The sequence below is a fragment of the Pongo pygmaeus genome, chromosome 18, assembly GCF_028885625.2.
Source record: "Pongo pygmaeus isolate AG05252 chromosome 18, NHGRI_mPonPyg2-v2.0_pri, whole genome shotgun sequence".
NCBI lineage: Eukaryota > Metazoa > Chordata > Mammalia > Primates > Hominidae > Pongo > Pongo pygmaeus.
In genome coordinates this window covers 43,645,263-43,664,948 of record NC_072391.2, presented here as the reverse complement: position 1 = coordinate 43,664,948, position 19,686 = coordinate 43,645,263, and the positions used below count along the sequence as shown (strand labels likewise).

At 39.2% G+C, this 19,686-nt stretch overlaps 1 protein-coding gene across 1 annotated transcript in view; it reads left to right on the top strand.

The window, feature by feature from the left end:
- Positions 1-19,686, top strand: part of SHCBP1 (SHC binding and spindle associated 1) — a 42,617-nt gene that overhangs the window by 9,330 nt on the left and 13,601 nt on the right. Inside the window, exons 5-10 of the mRNA XM_054452875.2 lie at positions 3,626-3,718; positions 7,550-7,783; positions 7,864-8,032; positions 8,348-8,468; positions 12,022-12,153; positions 16,343-16,461. Coding sequence (XP_054308850.1) covers positions 3,626-3,718; positions 7,550-7,783; positions 7,864-8,032; positions 8,348-8,468; positions 12,022-12,153; positions 16,343-16,461 — 868 coding nt within the window. The remainder of the gene's footprint in view (positions 1-3,625; positions 3,719-7,549; positions 7,784-7,863; positions 8,033-8,347; positions 8,469-12,021; positions 12,154-16,342; positions 16,462-19,686) is intronic.

Below are 19,686 nucleotides of genomic sequence, written 5' to 3'. Positions count from 1 at the left end.
TCATGCTCAGACATTAGAATGTCGGAGTTACCCAGGGATCAGTCCTAGGCCATCTACTGTTTTTTCCCTAATCAACCTTGGAACCACTTTGGAATCACCTGAGGAATTTCTTTATAAAAGTATTCCAACCAATACATGAAGAAAGTGATAGAATATCAGTATTTTGTAACCACTAATGAAATAAAGGTTCTAGACAGTGAACATCAATGACTGCTGCAACCATTAGGGAAAGAGAACTTTATAGAGGGTGGATCATGCTGACAATCTGTATCTGTTGATCAATCTTAACCTCACAAAAAGACATGGCCAGGCATTGTAGTAAAGTGCTCAGTTACTGTTGTCGGTAGGTTCTTAGAAACTATAATGAAACCAATGTTACTATAGGCTGACTGATATAAACAAAAGTTAAAGTTTCTACAGCATATTTCTGGTCATGAAAACATCATCAAACTTCTAAATAAAGACCCCAAACAATTCTAATCTTAAACGTTGAAATAAATGTGAACTATACATACATTAAGAAATATTAATGCAAACAAGATAATTATTGACCCAATTTCCAATTTTTGGTGAAACAGTGAGTGACAGTGGTCATTGTAGTGATGAGTAAATCAAGGAATAAATGTTTGCAAAGCGGAAATTATAAGGAACACCTCCTACCATCACCCAGTTCAAAACAATGACAAACATAGTGGGCTCACTGAGCAATTTCATGCCACAGCATTCATTGTTGTGCATTTGTATGATTATTGTATACTTTATGAATTTTTGTTTGACAGTAATTTGTATTCATTCACATTCCAACCTGCTTATTCAGGTTCAGGGTTGCAGCCGTGGACAGGAGCCCATTTCATCACAGAGTGCACTCACACACACCCACACTCAGACTGGGACAAGGTAGACACAGAATTCACCTCATGCGTGCATCTTTGGGATGTGGGAGGAAATCAGAGTACCTGCAGAAAACCCATGCAGACATGGGAAAAATGTACACACTCCACACAGACAGTGGCTTTGGCCAGGAATGAGGCTCTGCTCTTCCTGCTTCTTGACTGAAGTACATTACACCTCCCTTAAAGTATTGTTGCAAAAAATCCTTCCTGAAGGCCCTCAGGTCTGTAGATCTTACTGTCGGTTTACTAGAAATAACATGAAGTACATGTTAAATGACCCATGGGGACTGGGTGCACCTGTAATTGTAGCACTCTGGGAGGCCAAGATGGGCTGATCATTTTAGCCCAGGAGTTCGAGACCAGCCTAGGCAACATGGCGAAACCCCATCTCTACTAAAAATACAAAAATTAGCAGGGCGTGGTAGCACGTGCCTGTAATCCCAGCTACTCGGGAGGCTGAGGCGGGAGAATCGCTTGAACCCAGGAGATGGAGGCTGCAGTGAGCCGAGGTCATGCTACTGCACTCCAGCCTGGGCAACAGAGCAACACACTGTCTCAAAAAAAAAAAAAAAAAAAAAAAAAAAATTGACCCCATGGGGATGTAATCACCAAAATTTAGAGTGGGGGAAATTAGTCAATAAATTGCAAGGGAAAAAAGAGGGAGAGGTAATGTGTAGGCTAACAGTGATTTAAGAGATGTGTCAGTCAAGGGCAGCAGCGGACCCTCATTTGGTGCCTGATTGGAACAAGTCAACTGTGAAAGAGCAGCAGGAGACAATTAGGGGAATTTGAACACTGGATATTTGGTAGTATTAAGGAATTAAAACTTTTGGTGTAAAGATTTATTTTAGAGATATATACTAAAAATTTGTGAATGATTTGATGTGTCTGAGATTGGTGCAAAATAATCCAGTATATTTGGGAGACTGAAGTGGGTGGGTTGCCTGAGGTCAGTTTGAGACCAGCCTGGCCAACATAGTGAAACCCTATCTCTACTAAAAATACAAAAAATTAGCTGGGCGTGGTGGCGGGCGCCTGTAATCTGAGCTACTAGGGAGGCTGAGGCAGGAGAATCACTTGAACCCAGGAGCCGGAGGTTCCAGTGAGATGAGATCGCACTGTTGCACACCAGCCTGGGCAACAAGAGCAAAACTCCATCTGAAAAAAAAAAAAATCCAATATCAAGATGGTGGGGGAGGAGAGCAGAGGGTGCCTGGGTGAGGCAGAGATGAAATAAGATTGTGAGTTGGTAATTGTTGAAGCTGCCTCATGATACATGGTATTCATCATACTATTTTCTCTGTTGTTGTATATGTTTAGGATTTTCCATAATAAATTTGTTAAATCATTTGGAGAGCTTTAAAAAAATATGGATACAGCTGGGCATGGTGGCTCATGCCTGTAATCCCAGCACTTTGGGAGACTGAGGCAGGGGGAATCACCTAAGGTCAGGAGTTCGAGACCAGCCTGGCCAACATGGCAAAATGCCTCTCTACTAAAAGTACAAAAATAAGCCAGGCGTGGTGGTGGATGCCTGTAATCCCAGCTACTCAGGAGGCTGAGGCAGGAGGATTGCTCGAACCCAGGAGGTGGAGGTTGCAGTGAGCCAAGATGGCACCACTGCACTCCAGCCTCGGCCACAAGAGCGAGACTCCGTCTCAAAAAAAAAAAAGAAAAGTAAAGTATGGATGCTGATGATTCCCCTGCACCTTCCCCACCCCCACCAGATTCTGATTGATTGGTCTGGGAGAGGGAACTAATTGTTCTTGTTTTTAAATTTATTTATTTATTTTGAGAAAGAATCTCACTCTGTTGCCCAGGCTGGAGTGCAGTGGCGTGATCTTGCTTCACTGCAGCCTCAGCCTCCCAGTTCAAGCGATTCTTGTGCCTCAGCTTCTTGAGTAGCTGGAATTGCGGGGGAATCAATTTTTAAAAGTGTCCCAGGGGACTCCAATGTACAATGAGGGTTGAGAACCACTGCCTTATGATTATGTCCTTACGTGATCTTATACATTGCTTTAACACCGTCAATGTGTTGATAGCTACCAGGTTTATGTCTCCAGCCCTGACCTTTCCCTGGAGCTTTGGGCTGTATATTCCTCTGTTATTTTCAACCCCAAACCTGTTTCTCTCTCAGTGTTTTTTGTCTCAACAAATGGCACTACCATCCATCCAGGTACTGGTGGTCAATAAATAATTCTTCCAATAAAAAGAAAGTCCTGGCCAGGGGCGGTGGCTCACGCCTGTAATCCCAGCACTTTGGGAGTCCGAGGTGGGTGAATCACGAGGTCAGGAGTTTGAGACCAGCCTGGCCAACATGGTGAATCCCCATCTCTACTAAAAATACAAAAAATTAGCTGGGTGTGGTGGTGGGTGCCATCTCAGCTACTCGGGAGGCTGAGGCAGGAGAATCACTTGAACCCAGGAGGCGGAGGTTGCAGTGAGCCAAGATCACGTCATTGCACTCCAGCCTCGGAGACAGAGTGAGACTCCGTCTCAAAAAAAAAAAAAAAAAAAAGTCCTAACGAAACCAATGTGGAGAAACTTCTCTTCTTTAACTGATCCAAAAAAGGTCTCTATGTTGTGTGACTCATGACTATCAACCATAGCAAATATGCAGCATTCTCTAAGATATGAGAATTGTTTTGATTTACTCTTTAGCTCTCACCCCTCCAAAATCCTAATGTTTTCAGCCAGTGACAGAATTTGAATGATACTAAGTTCCATTTCAGATTTTTCTACCAAAATATTTGGAGGAGTTGGGATGAAGAAGAGGAGGATGAATACGATTATTTTGTCAGATGTGTTGAGCCTCGATTAAGATTGTAAGTATTTATTGCTGACCTTGTTTTACATGTTGGAAAAATAGTTACCCATGGTTTAATTTTGCCTGTGTGAGATACACATACATACACACACACACACACACACACACTCACTCACTCTCTCTCTCTCTCTGATTTTCTTTCCAGGAGCTCATAGACAGAAATAAACTGATGTACAAATTGTACCACCACTTGACAAGTCATTAAATGAAACTTGTACAAGTACAGAGAAACCTGCTTTTAGTGTTTATAAATTGAGTCTAAAAGCAGGAAGTTCAAGAACATCTAAATTAGTAGCTCACTGTTTTGTTAATTTGAATAAAATTCAATTGAACTAGTGGGTTAAGAAGTCCTTTGTTAAATTCGATTGTTTGAAAAACAGTGACATTGTTTGAATTATAGAAGACTTTTTGGCTTTAATTTTGTAAAGAATACTTTAAAGGTATATGGCTTTGCTCTAAGTTTCTGCAGTGAAACACAGCAGGCTGAACTAACAGATCTACCTTAGGATATTTTGTCAGCCTCCTGCCTTAAATCTTAATGACCTTATTAAATGTGGCATTTATCTTCCCACTAGATGGTGCTTTAAGACCAGTAATTTTTTCTTGTATTCATAAGCAGTAACTTCATAGGCAATACTGCAATAAGAATAAAATTATAACTTGCACTCCAAAAAAATAATTGTAGAAGGTAATTTTTTTCCCTGGGTAAAAGATGATTTTTTTTTTCTCCGTTTGAAAGATGATTTTTTTTCCCCTGTGTGAAAGATGAGATGAGAAGATAAGGCAGTAAGACTTTACATTTTTGTGGAACTCAAGTCGATTTAGTGAGTTTCTTGGCTTAAATAGTAAATAATAATAAAATAAAAAATGTGTGAGGCCCGGCATGGTGACTCACACCTGTAATCCCAGTAATTTGGGAGGCTGAAGGAGGAAGACAACTTTTTTGAGACAAGCTCTCACTCTGTTGCCCAGGCTGGAGTGCAGTGGTGTGATCTCACTCAATCTCCTGGGCTCAAGTGTCTCTCCCACCTCAACCTCCTGACTAGCTGTGAATACAGGTGCACGCCACCACACTGAGCTAATTTTTGTATTTTTAGTAGGGATGGGGTTTCACCAAGTTGGCCAGGCTGGTCTCAAACTCCTGACACCAAGTGATTTGCCCGCCTCCGCCTCCCAAAGTGCTGGGATTACAGGACTGCGCCACCATGCCCAGCCCAGGAAGACCTCTTGACCCTAGGAGTTTGAGACCAGCCTGGGCAACATAGTGAGACCCCACCTCTACAAAACCTAAACAAAAAAAATTAGCTGGGTGTGTTAGGGCATGCCTCTAGTCCCAGCTGCTGGGGAGGCTGAGGCAGGAAGATCGCTTGAGTCCAGGAGTTTGAAGCTGCAATGAGCTGTGATTGAACCACTGCACTCCAGCCTAGGTGACAGAGCAAGACTTTGTCTCAAAAAAAAAAAAAGTTTGAAAGTCTGATTAATAGTTCTACCTGGTTTAGAATTATGTATGTCTGATTTTAGCTCTTCATAAATGGGCTATGATTTCTATTTAGGCTTTCCAATTTTTCCATTGTGCATTTCCTATTTTTCCATAGTATATTCAATAAAATCCCAAAATTTCAATAAGCTTGAGTATTTTCTAGGTTTGATACCCTTGCTCTTAAAAAGAAATGATTGATTTTTATTGACGTGAAATATGATAAGGGACCATAACGTTTATCGGACAAATTCAATCTTTACTTGGAAAAAAATTGTATTCTGATTTGATAGCCTTGCATGTGCTAATGACAAGCAATGACTTACATGCATAGCTTGTACATCACTGGCAGATGGGAAGGCGTAAGGGAGGAATCGTGTGTGGTTATGCAGAAGACACGGTGGTACTTGATGGAGAGACTGGAATGTTATCAAATGTAGGCAGACTTAGAAAAGGTCTCTGGGCTAAGATAGGAGTGGGGCTATCAACAGGCAAGATCAAACCAGACTGTCTGGATTTTGTACTGTGCAGTAAATTTTTCCTTTCTGCTTCAAAACACACTGCTTATACGTGACTAAAGGAGGTCTGGAAAAAACCAACACTGCTTCAGAACTTCGGGATCTGTGACACAAATATTGCTTCATCGCTTCTAGACTATGAAGTATCAATATAATGAAAAGAAATGAAAAGAAATAAGCTAATGGGCATGGATACTGGAAATGCTAAGAAACTTATTTTAAAATTTGAGTCTTAATCTTCACAACTTAGTAGAACATGGTTTCATCTTCAATTTCTTTTTTTTTACTTTTAAAATTTTAAAATTTTTTTGTTTTTCCCTTTTTTTTTCACAGCTGTTCACTCAGTTTCTTTTGGATTAACCAAAGTAGACAAAATCCTTGCTTTTCAAGCTTCACCTAATTCACTTACTTGAAAAGCGGGAAAAGTTTCTTTTTTATTCATTCAAAATGTTTAAGTGTTCATAGTCTGATGTAAATTTGTTTAAGATATGGTTCTATTTTGCTTTTGTTTTTCCCTATCTTATTTAGAGCATGACTAAATTAAAAAAAAAACATCATTTAAGGCAATCGTTCTCACTCTTGGCTACACATTAGCATCCCCAGGGAACTTAAAAAAATACCCCCTCTACATCCAGAGACCCATTTAATTGGTCTGGATGGGGCCCTGAGCATCTGTTTGTTTGTTTGTTTGTTTGTTTTTTAAGACAGGGTCTTGCTCTGTCGCCCAGGCTGGAGTACAGAGTACAGTGGCATAATTAGATCTCACAGCAGCCTTGACCCCTGGGGCTCAAGCCATCCTCCCACCTCAGCCTCCCAAGTAGCTGAGACTACAAGTGCATGCCATCACACCAGGCTCATTTTTGTATTTTTGTAGTGACAGGGTTTTGCCATGTTGCCCAGGATGGCCTCAAACTCCTGGGCTCAAGTGATCTGCCTGCCTTGGCCTCCCAAAGTGCTGGGATTACAGGTGTGAGCCACTGTGCCTGGCCTATTTTATTTTTAAACCCATTAATTTTATATCTGTTAACTTGATTGTGCATTTACAAATTATTTTATTGCATCTAGAAATACTCTGTATTCTGCTTTTATATTTGAGAAAGTTTATAAATTAATACATTTGAAGTGCCAGTATGGTTGTCCAGTACAAGGTTATTTTGTTTCAGTCACTCTTTAGTTTAGTAATGGCACCTTTTTTCCCCCTCCGAATCTCAAGGGCTTATTTTTTGAAATTCTTTAATAATCTTCCTTAGGGAATATTCAGCATAATTTTGTGCCATAGTGCTTTAAATGGAAGGAGGGACTAGATTATTTCAGTCATTTCTACTTTTTTGATCCTATAAATATGGTAACCTTTAAAAAATTTTTAAAGTCATATTCAGATCCATGAAAAATATAGTAATCTTAAACATTGTTGTGAAACAATTTGAGAAACTGCTCTCCCTACCCCCACTCCAAATTGCCCCCCACCGCCACCTTCTTATTAAGCTTTTGAATCTAATATATGAGAAGAAAATAATTTCTTATTAAATAATAAAATTGTGCAACATGAACTTTCAGTGTTTCTAAAGCACAAATGCTTGGATCCAAGAAAAAAAGTAAACAACTCCTCAAGAGGAGAAAAATTAGTGACCTTAAGGAAGTGGTGCTTTAAATTTTCAACAGCTTCCACTTATTATTATTATTACAGTGCTATTCAGAAAGACTTAACATGCACCTGAGTTATATGCTGTAAAACACTTTTCTTACTGGGTCTTTGAGTGCTAAGTGGGCTGTTTTAATGATAGGAAAATGTGCCTGAAAGGCAGTGGATTTCACTTTGCTTTTAAACTTTCAGGCATTATGACATTCTTGAAGACCGAGTTCCATCAGGACTTATTGTTGACTACCGCAATCTGTTGTCTCAATGTGAGGAGAGTTACAGGAAATTTTTAAATCTGAGAAGCAGTTTGTCAAATTGTAACTCTGATTCCGAGCAGGAAAATATCTCCATGGTGGAAGGGTTAAAATTGTATTCGGAGATGGAACAACTGAAACAAAAGCTGAAACTCATTGAGAATCCTTTGTTGAGGTATGTGTGTCTTTGTAATTCTTAGTCAGCATCTTTTCTTACTTGCTGTCTTACTGATAGGCCTGTTTCGTTTCTTTAAGGTATGTGTTTGGTTATCAGAAGAATTCTAATATCCAAGCAAAGGGTGTCCGTCCCAGTGGTCAGAAGATCACTCATGTGGTCTCTTCCACCATGATGGCTGGTCTCCTGCGGTCCCTGCTCACGGACAGGCTTTGCCAGGAGCCTGGTGAGGAAGAAAGAGAAATTCAGGTAAACAGAGAGTTTCTCACTCCAGGTGGCTTTTTTTTCTTCTGATTCACCACAGGTTTTCACAAATCCCACAAAGGATTTACAGGAGCTTTCCCAAGATGTTTTTCTGTGCATGGGAAGTAGTGAGAGCCCTGCCTTTCGTCAGCAGTAGTCACTTACCAGGCATGTGTTAGGTCAGTGCACTATCAAAGGAGATGCTTCAATATGCAGTTTTTGGCTTCCATTTTCAAAGTAAGACATGAAGGCACCTAGAGTAATACCCAAATTACTTTTTTGGGAGTGTATATTTACAAATGTGTTCTTATTGTTTTCTAGTTCCATAGTGATCCATTGTCTGCTATAAATGCCTGCTTTGAAGGTGACACTGTTATTGTTTGTCCTGGCCATTATGTGGTACATGGCACTTTCTCCATTGCTGACTCCATTGAGTTGGAAGGTGAGTATAGAAGACACACAGCCAAACTCTCACATGTGATATGTTTAAGTAAACAATAAATCACCAATCTTGTTGAAACTCCAAGAATGTGATTTGAACCCATTTGATTTCTAGTGAGCTGCTTTGAAACATTAAGGACATGGAAAGCTTAAAAGAGGTTGACCCAGTGTTTCAGCAACTTGAGTTGTGGTTCTTTGTAGCAGTATGTATGTTGGGGAGATGTTCACAGGCTCATATAGAAAAAAGACCATTAGGAAGAAGCATACTTTCCAGATTGTGGGTGGTTTATGGAAAGGAAATCTAATTTCTAGAATTAAAAAAAAAATTCCTAGCAATATTTTAAAAAATTTTAGTATTTTAAAAATTTGTTGCTTGCTCTTATCTCATAGATGTTGCAGATATGTTAGTGCATGGCTTTTTGTTTTTTGTTTCACTTAGCTTATTTTCGTGAGAGGTATAATTAAGGGCATTTAACTTGAAATTGGTACCAATTATCTTAATTCTCTAAATGCTTGCCAAATGTCACAAATGCTACACTTTGTGTCTTGACCAAAGTATACTTTAGAAAAGATTAATATTGAAAGATTCTATTAAAAATAACTTTTTGGGCTGGGTGTGGTGGCTTACGCCTGTAATCCCAGCACTTTGGGAGGCCAAGGTGGGCAGATCACTTGAGGCCAGGAGTTTCAGACCAGTCTGGCTAACATGATGAAACCCCGTCAGTACTAAAAATACAAAAATTAGCCGGGCATGTTGTTGCGCGCCTGTAATCCCAGCTACTCGGGAGGCTGAGGCAGAACAATCGCTTGAACCTGGGAGGTGGAGGTTGCGGTGAGCCAAGATCATACCACTATGCTTCAGCCTGGGTGACAGAACAAGACTCTGTCTAAAAAAAAATAACTTTTTCACAGTTATAATCTTATTGTTCATTTAGAGTGATTTCTAAATTTAGGTTACTTTGCAATTGTTCATCTTGGTCCTGTATATTTTCATAACATGTCAAATTTAGTTACACCTGTTCAACTATTTACCAAAATAGCTTCAAGTTAGCAGTGAAGCTTGTAATGCAAAAAATCATATATCATTTTGGGACTTGTGCAGCTGTTCAGAAACTGCTTAAGCTATGTTCTTTATCTTGTCAGTACTTCTAAATGGAACTGAGGCTGGAAGTTTAGTTTTCTCCTGTTCCTAGTACATTATCTCACCCCCTTTTTTATTTTATGTGTGTAATTTTTGTTCTTTTCTACTCCAATTTTTGGTGTATAATGTGTGTATATAAGTAACACATCTGCAAGATAAATCACTGTGATAAAAACACTTTATTTTTTGGCATAGTGGAAATAACACTGATATTATAGTTTGTATGGTAGATAAGAGTTCTTCCTAGATTGGTGAGGAAATTTTAATGTAATTGCCAGAGTGTCATAAATAGGCATATAGAATGCTGATAGTTAAGTATAAAAATGGCTGTATATTGACTAACAGTATGGGTCTGAGAATTGGGGAATCAGAAGGTATCTCTAGTGTGCATATATGGAGTGTTCATGAGTAAGATTCAAGCTCATCTGATAGTGATCTATAGCTAACCCATATAACAAGAGATATATATTGAGTACCTACTATGTGCAGGGTGTCAATAGTACTTACAATAGGGTTTTTCTTTCTTGTTTTGAAAATCCATTCATTTAGGTAATGGTTTTATGTTTTAAGTGGAAAGAAATACATAATTATATAAAAATTTGTAAAAATCTTTTCTCAATATGCAATTCTTTTTGTACTTTTAATTTTTCTGATGATAAAAAGCAATGGTTATTGCAGAAAATATGCAAAGTACAATCAGATACATACAACAATCAGAAACAAAATCACTCATAATTCAGGCATCCAGAGTCCACCCCTGGTAGCATTCCAGTGTGTGGAGTCCCCTTGCGTTCTCTAGGGCCCCCAAAGCCTTGTTTGTCCTCTTCCAGTGTAGATACATTGAGGGGTTACTGCTTTCATTTACTCAAAGATTCATCTTTAGACAGTGAGAGTTATTTCTTACAGCTTTGTCTATGTGGTTCTGTTTCATAATGGAAGTCAAGCGAATTCTTTAGTTTTCTGATACTCCAGTTTTTTTGTAAGCCCACTCAGGTGTTTGGCTTGTATTAATGGTTTGAGTAAGATTTATACAGATCTGATGGTTTTTTTGTTTTTGTTTTTTTGAGGCGGAGTCTTGCTCTGTCACCCAGGCTGGAGTGCAGTGGTGTGATCTCAGTTCACTGCAGCCTCTGCCTCCTGGGTTCAAGCGATTCTCCTGGTTCAGCCTCCTGAGTTACTGGGATTACTGGTGCCTGCCACCATGCCTGGCTAATTTTTGTAGTTTTAATAGAGACAGGGTTTCTCCATGTTGGCCAGGCTGGTCTCGAACTCCTGACCTCAAGTGATCCACCTGCCTTGGCCTCCCAAAGTGCTAGGATTATAGGCGTGAGCCACTGCACCTCACTGAGATCTGATGCTTTTTTTTTTGAGACAGAGTCACTCTGTCACCCAGACTGGAGTGCAGTGGCACGATCTCCGCACACTGCAATCTCCGCCTCCCAGGTTCAAGCAATTCTCCCACCTCAGCCTCCTGAGAAGGTGGGATTACAGGCACATGCCACACTTGGCTAATTTTTGTATTTTTAGTAGAGGCAGGATTTCTGCATGTTGGCCAGGCTGCTCTTGAACTCCTGACCTCAAGTGATCCACCCGCCTCAGCCTCCCAAAGTGCTGGGATTACAGGCATGTGCCACCATACCTAGCCTCGATCTGATGCTTTTTATTTGTTAATGAGGTAGACTGTTTTTTTTCCTGTAACAGTAACTAGTCAGTTTGTCAGATTTTAAGCCAACTGTTTAAGAGAATATTAAAATTAGATCATCTTGAGAACTGTTTAGGTTTATTCAAATGTAATTTATATTAGAATCATAGAATGTTAGAGTTAGAAACAAATTTCTAAGGGTGAGTGCTTTAAAGTTCTTTGACTCAGCTGTAAGTCCTTATTATTATTATCATTTTTTGAGATGGGGTCTCCTTCTGTCACCCAGAATGAAGGCTGGAGTGCAATGGGATGATCATAGCTTACTGCAGCCTTAAAATTCTGGGATCAAGTGACCCTCCCACCTTAGCCTCCTTGAGTAGTGAGTAATTGGTGCATGCCACCATGCCTGACTAATTGTTTTTGGTTTTTGTAGAGATGGAGTCTCACTGTGTTGCCTAGGCTTGTCTTGAACATTATTTATTTTTTATAGCACTTTTGAAAGTGAATTTAGTACTGAGCTGATGTGGGATAGTTGATAGGGTAGTCTTCCTGATACGGGGACTAGTCAGAGAGTTGTTATTGTTAAAAATTGGATATCCTGATTTAAATTAAACAGGATATGTGGGGAGATAGATTTTATTTAAATGCAACATGATTGACTGGTCTCATTATCACCTGCAGTCATTTGAACTAGAGAAACCTGTTCTAGAGTGTTCACGTTTAGATGTTTTTCCTCACCCATCTTGAGTGTTCTTGCTCTCTCTTCCTTAGGATATGGCCTACCAGATGACATTGTGATAGAAAAGAGAGGCAAAGGCGACACTTTTGTGGACTGCACCGGTGCTGATATTAAAATCTCAGGCATAAAATTTGTTCAGCACGATGCTGTAGAGGGAATCTTAAGTAAGTATCTGAATGTTTGGTGTATCATTTGTTCTAAGATTTGAAGGAAAACTGTACTCTGTATGGAAGATAGAATTTAATGAAATGCCACTCTTGAGTACAGGCATACCTTGTTTTATTGCACTTCACAGATGCTGAGTTTTTTTTTTACAAATTGAAGGTTGAGGCAACCCTGTTTCAAGCCAGTCTATTGGCACGATTTTCCCAAGAGCATGTGCTCACCTTGTGTTTCTGTGTCACATTTTGGTAACTCTCACAATATTGTAAGCCTTTTTTTTTGTTTGTTTTAAACTATAGATAATATGCTGATCTGTGAACAGTGATCTTGATGTTACTACTGTAATTGTTTTGGGGTGCCATGAACCACATCCATATAAGATGGTGAACTTAACTGATAATTGTGTGGGTTCTGACTGTTCCACCAATCAGCCATTCACCTATCTCTCTCCTTCTCTTTGGGCTACCCTATTCCTTGGGACACAGCAATATTGAAATTAGGCCAGTTAATAACCCTACAATGGCATCTATGTGTTCAAGTGAAAGGAAGAGTCACATGTCTCTCACGTTAAATTTAAAAATTAGAAATGTTTAACTTAGTGAGGAAGGCATGTCGAAAGCTGAGACAGGCTGACACCTAGGTCTCTTGTGTCAGTTGGTGAAGTTTTGAATGTAAAGGAAAAGTTCATAAAGGAAATTAAAAGCACTACTCTGGTGAACACATGAATGATAAGAAAGCGAAACAGTCTTATTGCTGATATGGAGACAGTTTCTGTAGTCTGGATAGAAGATCAAGTCAGCCACCACATTCCTTAAATCAAAGTGTATTGCAGAGCAGAACCCTAACTTCCTTCATTCTATGAAGACTGGAGGAGGTGAGGAAGCTGTAGAAGAAGAGTTTGAAACTAGCAGCTGTTGGTTCATGAGGTTTAAGGAAAGCAGCCATTTCTGTAACATAAAAGTGCAAGGTGAAGCAGCAAGTGCTGATGCAAGCTACAGAAAGTTAACCAGAAGATCTAGCTAAGGTAATTGATGAAGGTGGATACACTAAACAACACATTTTCAATGTAGATGAAATAACCTTCTACTGGAAGAAGATTCCATCTAGTACTTTTCATAACTAGAGAGAAGAAGTCAGTGCTTGGCTTCACAGCTTCAAAGGACAGGCTGACTCTCTTGTTATGAGCAAATGTAACTGGTGACTTTAAGTTGAAGCCAGTGCTCATTTACCATTCTGAAAATCCTAGAGCCCTTAAGAATTATGCCAGATCTACTCTGCCTGTGCCCTAGAAATGGAACAACAAAGCCTGAATGGTAGCACATCTGTTTATAACGTGGTTTACTGAATATTTTAGGCCTATTATTGAGATTTACTACTGAAAAAAAAAAAGATTCCTTTAAAAATATGATTGCTTATTGACAATGTACCTGGTCATCTGAGAGCTATGATGGAGGTGTACTGGGAGATTAATGTTGTTTTCATGCCTGCTAATAACATCCATTCTGCAGCCTGTGGATCAAGGAGTAATTTCGACTTTCAAATCTTACTATTTGAGAAATACACTTCCTAAAGCTATACCAGCTATTGATAGTGATTCCTCCGATGGGTCTGGGCAAAGTCAATTGTAAAGTTTCTGGGAAGGAGTCATCATTCTAGATGTCATTAAGAACATTTATGATTCATGGGAGGAGGTTAAAATCTCAACATTAACAGGGGTTCTGGAGAAGTTGATTCCAGCCCTCATGGATGATTGAGGGGTTCAAGACTTGAATGGAAGAAGTAACTGCAGATGTGGTGGAAATAGCAAGAGAACTAGAGCCTGATGATAGCAAGCAGAACCTCAAGACGTGACTGAATTGCTACAATCTTATTACAAAATTGGAACAGATGAGGAGTTGCTTCTTATGGATCAGCGAAGAAGGTGGTTTCCTGAGATAGAATTTCCTGGGGAGGATGCTGTGAACATGGTTGAATGACAACAAATGATTTAGAGTATTATGTAAACTTGGTAAAGCAGAGGCAGACTTTGATGGGATTGACTCCAATTTTGAAAAACTTTCTACTGTGGGTAAAGTGCTATCAAACAAGATCACATGCTACAGAGAAATCCTTTCATGAAAGGAAGAGTCAATCAATGTGGCAAACTTCATTGTTGTCTTATTTTTAAAAATTGCCACAGCCACCTTAACCTTCAGCAAACACCATTCTGATCAGTAAGCAGCCATCAACATTGAGGTAAGACCCTCCACCAGCAATAAGATTATGTCTTGCTGAAGGCTCAGAGGATTGTTAGCATATTTTAGCAAAACAAAGTATTTTAAATTAAGATGTATACATTTTTAAAAAACATAATGCTTTTTGCACTTAATGGATGCATTATAAACATAGTACTCATTAGTATAAACTCGTGCTCATTAGTATAAACACAACTTTTTTTTTGTTTGTTTTTAGAGACAGTCTCACTGTCATCTAGGCTAGAGTGCAATAGCATGATCATAGCTCACTGTAGCCTCAAACTCCTGGGCTCAAGCAATTCTGCCTTTGCCCCCCAAGTAGCTGGGACTACAGGCGTGTGCCATCACGTCTGGCTAATTTTTGTATTTTTTAGAGATGGGGTCTTGCCATGTTGCCCAGGCTGGTCTCAGACTCCTGGCCTCAAGTGATCCACCCACCCCAGACTCCCATAAACATAACTTTTGTATGCACTGGGAAACCAAAAAAATTGTGTGACTCACTTTAGTTGTGATATTTCCTTTATTGTGGTGGTTTGGAACTCAACCTGCAATATCTCTGGGGTATGAGTGTGTATGGAAGACTGATTATTTATGAAGCTGGGCGTGGTGGCTCACGCCTGCAATCCCAGCATTTTGGGCGGCCGAGGAGGGTGGATCACCTGAGGTCAGGAGTTTTTGAGACCAGCCTGGCGAACATGGTGGAACCCTGTCTCTACTAAAAATACAAAAATTAGCCAGGTGTGGTAGTACACGCCTGTGATCCCATCTACTCTGGAGGCTGAGGCAGGAGAATTCCTTGAACCTGGGAAGCAGAGGTTGCAGTGAGCCAAGATTGCACCACTGCACTCCAGCCTAGGCAACAGAGCGAGACTCCGTCTCCAAAAAAAAAAAAAAAAGTTTACTCATTTAGGCTGGGCGCAGTGGCTTACGCCTGTAATCCCAACACTTTGGGAGGCTGAGGCGGGTGAATCACCTGAGGTCAGGAGTTTGAGACTAGCCTGGCCAACATGATGAAACCCCTTCTCTACTAAAAAATACAAAAATTGGCTTGGCGTGGTGGCAGGCGCCTGTAATCCCAGCTACTCAGGAGGCTGAGGCAGCAGATTCACTTGAACGCGAGAGGCAGAGGTCTCGCTCTGTCGCCCAGGCTGGAGTGCAGTGGTGTGATCTCTGCTCACTGCAAGCTCCGCCTTTCGGGTTCAAGCGATTCTCCTGCCTCAGCCTCCCAAGTAGCTGGCATTACAGGTGCCTGCCACCACACTCGGCTAATTTTTGTATTTTTTAGTAGAGACAGGGTTTCACCATGTTGGCCAGGTTGGTCTTGAACTCCTCACCTTGGGTGATCTGCCCCCCTTGGCCTCCCAAAGTGCTAGGATTACAGGTGTGAGCTACCGCATGCGGCCTAGAAAATTATTTTTTTTATGTACATAGTGTGATGACTTAGCAATCTTAACCCTGAAGTGAAAAATAGCCTATTCATAATAATTTGTTGTTTAATATTAGTTTCTTTTCTGTGTGGTGATTTTTTTCTTTTAAAACTTTCCAGTGTTGTGATCTGTTTTCTCTGTATTTAAGGTAGCACTAGACTGAAGTTATCTCCGCATGGGAGTAATGTTTGTTTCCTGGAATCTTTGTATCCCCTTTCTTGAATCAAGGTCTTTTTCTTCTGAGATACTCAGCAAAATCGCTCTCTGATACTTTTTTTTTCTGGTGATGGAAAGTGCTTTTGTATCTGAGGTCAAGTCATTCTTTTTAAAGAATGTTGCTTTTAGATTGTAGAAAATAACTCAAAATAGTCATTGTTTTATATTTTATGAATTTGTAATTTAGGTAAGAAAATTTAAATGATAGCCATTGAGAAATATTTAGACCATAGCTAATGTCAGCTCCAGGCTATCTCTAACATTGGAAAAGGCACATTACTTCTTAAAACAGTCAGCGTATGTTTTCATCCCAGTTGTTCACCGTGGTAAGACTACGCTGGAAAACTGTGTGCTGCAGTGTGAGACGACCGGAGTCACAGTGCGGACATCGGCAGAGTTTCTAATGAAGAACTCGGATTTATATGGCGCCAAGGTAGAAGCTCTTGTCCTCTTGGGGAAGTAGTTTGGGTTTAAGTTGTAAATGAATATATGAAATATGGGACCAAGATGTATGTGTGTACTCCCACTCTCTTCAGACAGTCATCTCTACCAAGTCAGTCAAACTCAACTGTGCAAGGGTCTTCTCATGTAGCATTTTCAAATGATAGGAAGAAAAGTAATAAATCTCACAATGACTTTATGTAGCTTTAAGAGAGGTTTAGACCCTTAAAATTATAACTTCGTAATTGTATATTCACACAGTGTTGTAAGAAATAACAGGGAGAGGTCCTGCATTATGCCCTTCACCAGTGTCCCCTAATGGTAACATCTTGTGAAACTGTTGTGCAACATCACAACCAGAATACTGACATCGATCCTGTCAAGTAGAAGAATATTCCCATCACCACAGGGACCCCCTCATGCTGCCCTCCTAGAGCCAAACTCACCTGCCTCTCCCACCAACCTCTTCCTTAACTGCAGGCACACCTTAAGCTGTTTTTCATTTCTATTTATTTCATCATTTCAAAAATGTAGAAATGGAATCACACAGTATGTGGCTCTTTGGGATTGGCTTTTCTCACTTAGTGTGGTTCTGTGGAGCTTCACCTAGGTCGTTGTATGTACCAATAGCTTGCTCCTTTTTACTGTGGAGGAATAGTCCAATGTGTGGTTGTTCCACGGTTTGTTTAGTCACTTGTGGAAGGATGTCTAGATTGTCTCCAGTTTTTGCCTATTGTCAGTAAAGCTGCTATAAATGTTTGGTTACAGGTTTTTCTGTGAACACAGTTTTCATTTTTTAAGGAGTAAATGACAACAGATGCAATTGTAGGTCATATAGTAGTTGCATGTTTAGGTTTGTTTTTTTAAAGAAACTGCTAAAATGTTTTTCAGAGTAGTTGTACCATTTTACATTCCTACTAGCAATGTTTGAGTGGTCTAGTTTCTCCATGTCCTCAAGAGCATTTGGTGTTTTGACTGTTTTTTGTTTTAGCCATTCTGATAAGTGTGTAGTGATATCTCATTGTGGTTTTAATTGTCATTTCCCCAGTTGTTAATGATGTCGAGTATTTTCTCATATGCTTATTTGCCGCCCGTATATCCTCTTTAGTGAAATATCTGTGACTTTTGCCCCATTTTCTAATTGGATTGTTTGTTCTTTACTGTAGAGGTTTGACAGTTCTCTGTATATTCTAGATACTAGTTCGTTGTCAGGTATGTGGTTTGGAGACATTTTTTGCCACTCTGTAGCTTGTCTTTTCACCTTCTTCATATGGCCTTTTATGGAGCAAAGTATTTAATTTTGATGAAGTCCACTGTATCAGTTTTTCCTTTTATGAGTCGAGGTTTTGGTGATAAGAACTCTTTGCCTAGCCATAGATCCTGATTTTCTCCTATTGTTTTTCTAAAATTTTTATAGCATTATATTTTACATAAGGTTGTGATCCATTTTCTAGTTAATTTTGGTATAAGGTGTGAGGTTTAAGTCACGGTTCATTTCTTTTCCTATTCTGTTTCACTAATCTGTGTAGCCATCCCTCCACCAATACCTGTAGCTATACATTAAGTCTTAAAATCAGGTGGAGTGATTTCTTCTACTTTGTTTTTTCAAAATTGTTTCAGCTACTCTGGTTCCTTTGCTTTTCAATACAAATGTTAAAATAATTTTGTCTATATCCACAAAAGATCATGCTGAGATTTTGATAGGAACTTCAATAAACCCATATGTCAGTTTGGGAAGGATTAATGCCTTCCAATCTTTGAAAACAATGTATTTCTCCATTTATTTAAAATCTCTGATTTCTTTTTTTTTTCAGATAGGGTCTTGTTCTGTCACCCAGGCTGGAATGTGGTGGCATGAACATGGCTCATGGCATAGCTTCAGTCTCCTGGGCTCAAGCCATCTTCCCACCTCTGCCTCTCAAGTAGCTGGGACTAAAGGCGCATGCCACAACACCGAGCTAATATTTTTTACTTTATTTTTTGTAGAGATGGGGTCTTGCCATGTTGCCTAGGCTGTTCTCCAACTCCTAGGCTCAAGCAGTCCTCCTGCTTCAGTCTCCCGAAGTGCTGGGATTATAAACATGAGCCCCTACACCCAGCCAAATCTTTGTTTTCTTTCATCAGCATTGTGTACTCTTCAGCATACAAATGTTGTATGTGTTTTGTTAGATTTGTACCTAATTATTTCACTTTTTTGAGTGATTATGATGTTTTTAATTTCAATGTCCATATGTTCATTGCTAGTATATAGAAATATAATTTATTTTTATATGTTTATGCTATATCCTATGACTTTGTTGAACCACACTTATAGGAATGTCTTTGTAGATTCCTTGGGATTTTCTATATAGAGAGTAATGTTATCTGCAAATAAGGGCAGGTTCTTTTCTTTCTTTTCTAATTTATGCCTTGTTCCCCCCTTGCCTTATTGCACTGGCTAGAATTTCCAGCACTATGAAAGCAGACATCCTTACCTTGGTTTTGATATTAGAGAGAATATATTTAGTATTCCATCAAAAAGAATAAGGTTGACCAGGTTTTTAGATATTCTTTATTAAGTTGAAGAATTTCTGCTCTTTTTTTTTTTTTTTTGAGAATTTTTATCATAAGTGGATGTTGACTTCTTTTTTTCTGAGTTCCTTTCTCAGGACTAGGCTGACTTTTAATGTTTTTTCTGGATAGATTGATTGCATGATTTTTCTTACTGGAAAACAGAAAATGGTGGGTTACATTGGTTGATTTTCAAATTTTGAGCCAGCCTTACCTCTGTGGCATAAACCCCACTTGGTCATGGTATATAATTATTTTTATATATTGCTGAATTGTATTTGCTAATCTTTTGTTAGGAAATTTTGCATCTATATTCATGAATATTGGACTCTAGTTTTGGTTTTCTGTGCCACTGTCTTTGGTTTTATTATCGATAATAGTAGCTTCATAAAATGAATACTGAAGTGTTCCCTTCTCTTCTATTTTGTAGACAAGATTGTGTAGAATTGCTGTTTATTCTTCAGATGTTTGATGGATTTCTCCAATGCAATCACCTGGGCCTGGAGATTTCTCTTTTGGAATTTTTAAAATCATGAATTCAATTTCATTAATAGTTAAAAGGATATTCAAATGACCTGTTTCATATTGAGTATATTTTGGTAGTTTGTGCTTTTTGTGGTATTGGATTACTACTTCTAAGTTGTCAGATTTATATGTATAGAATTTT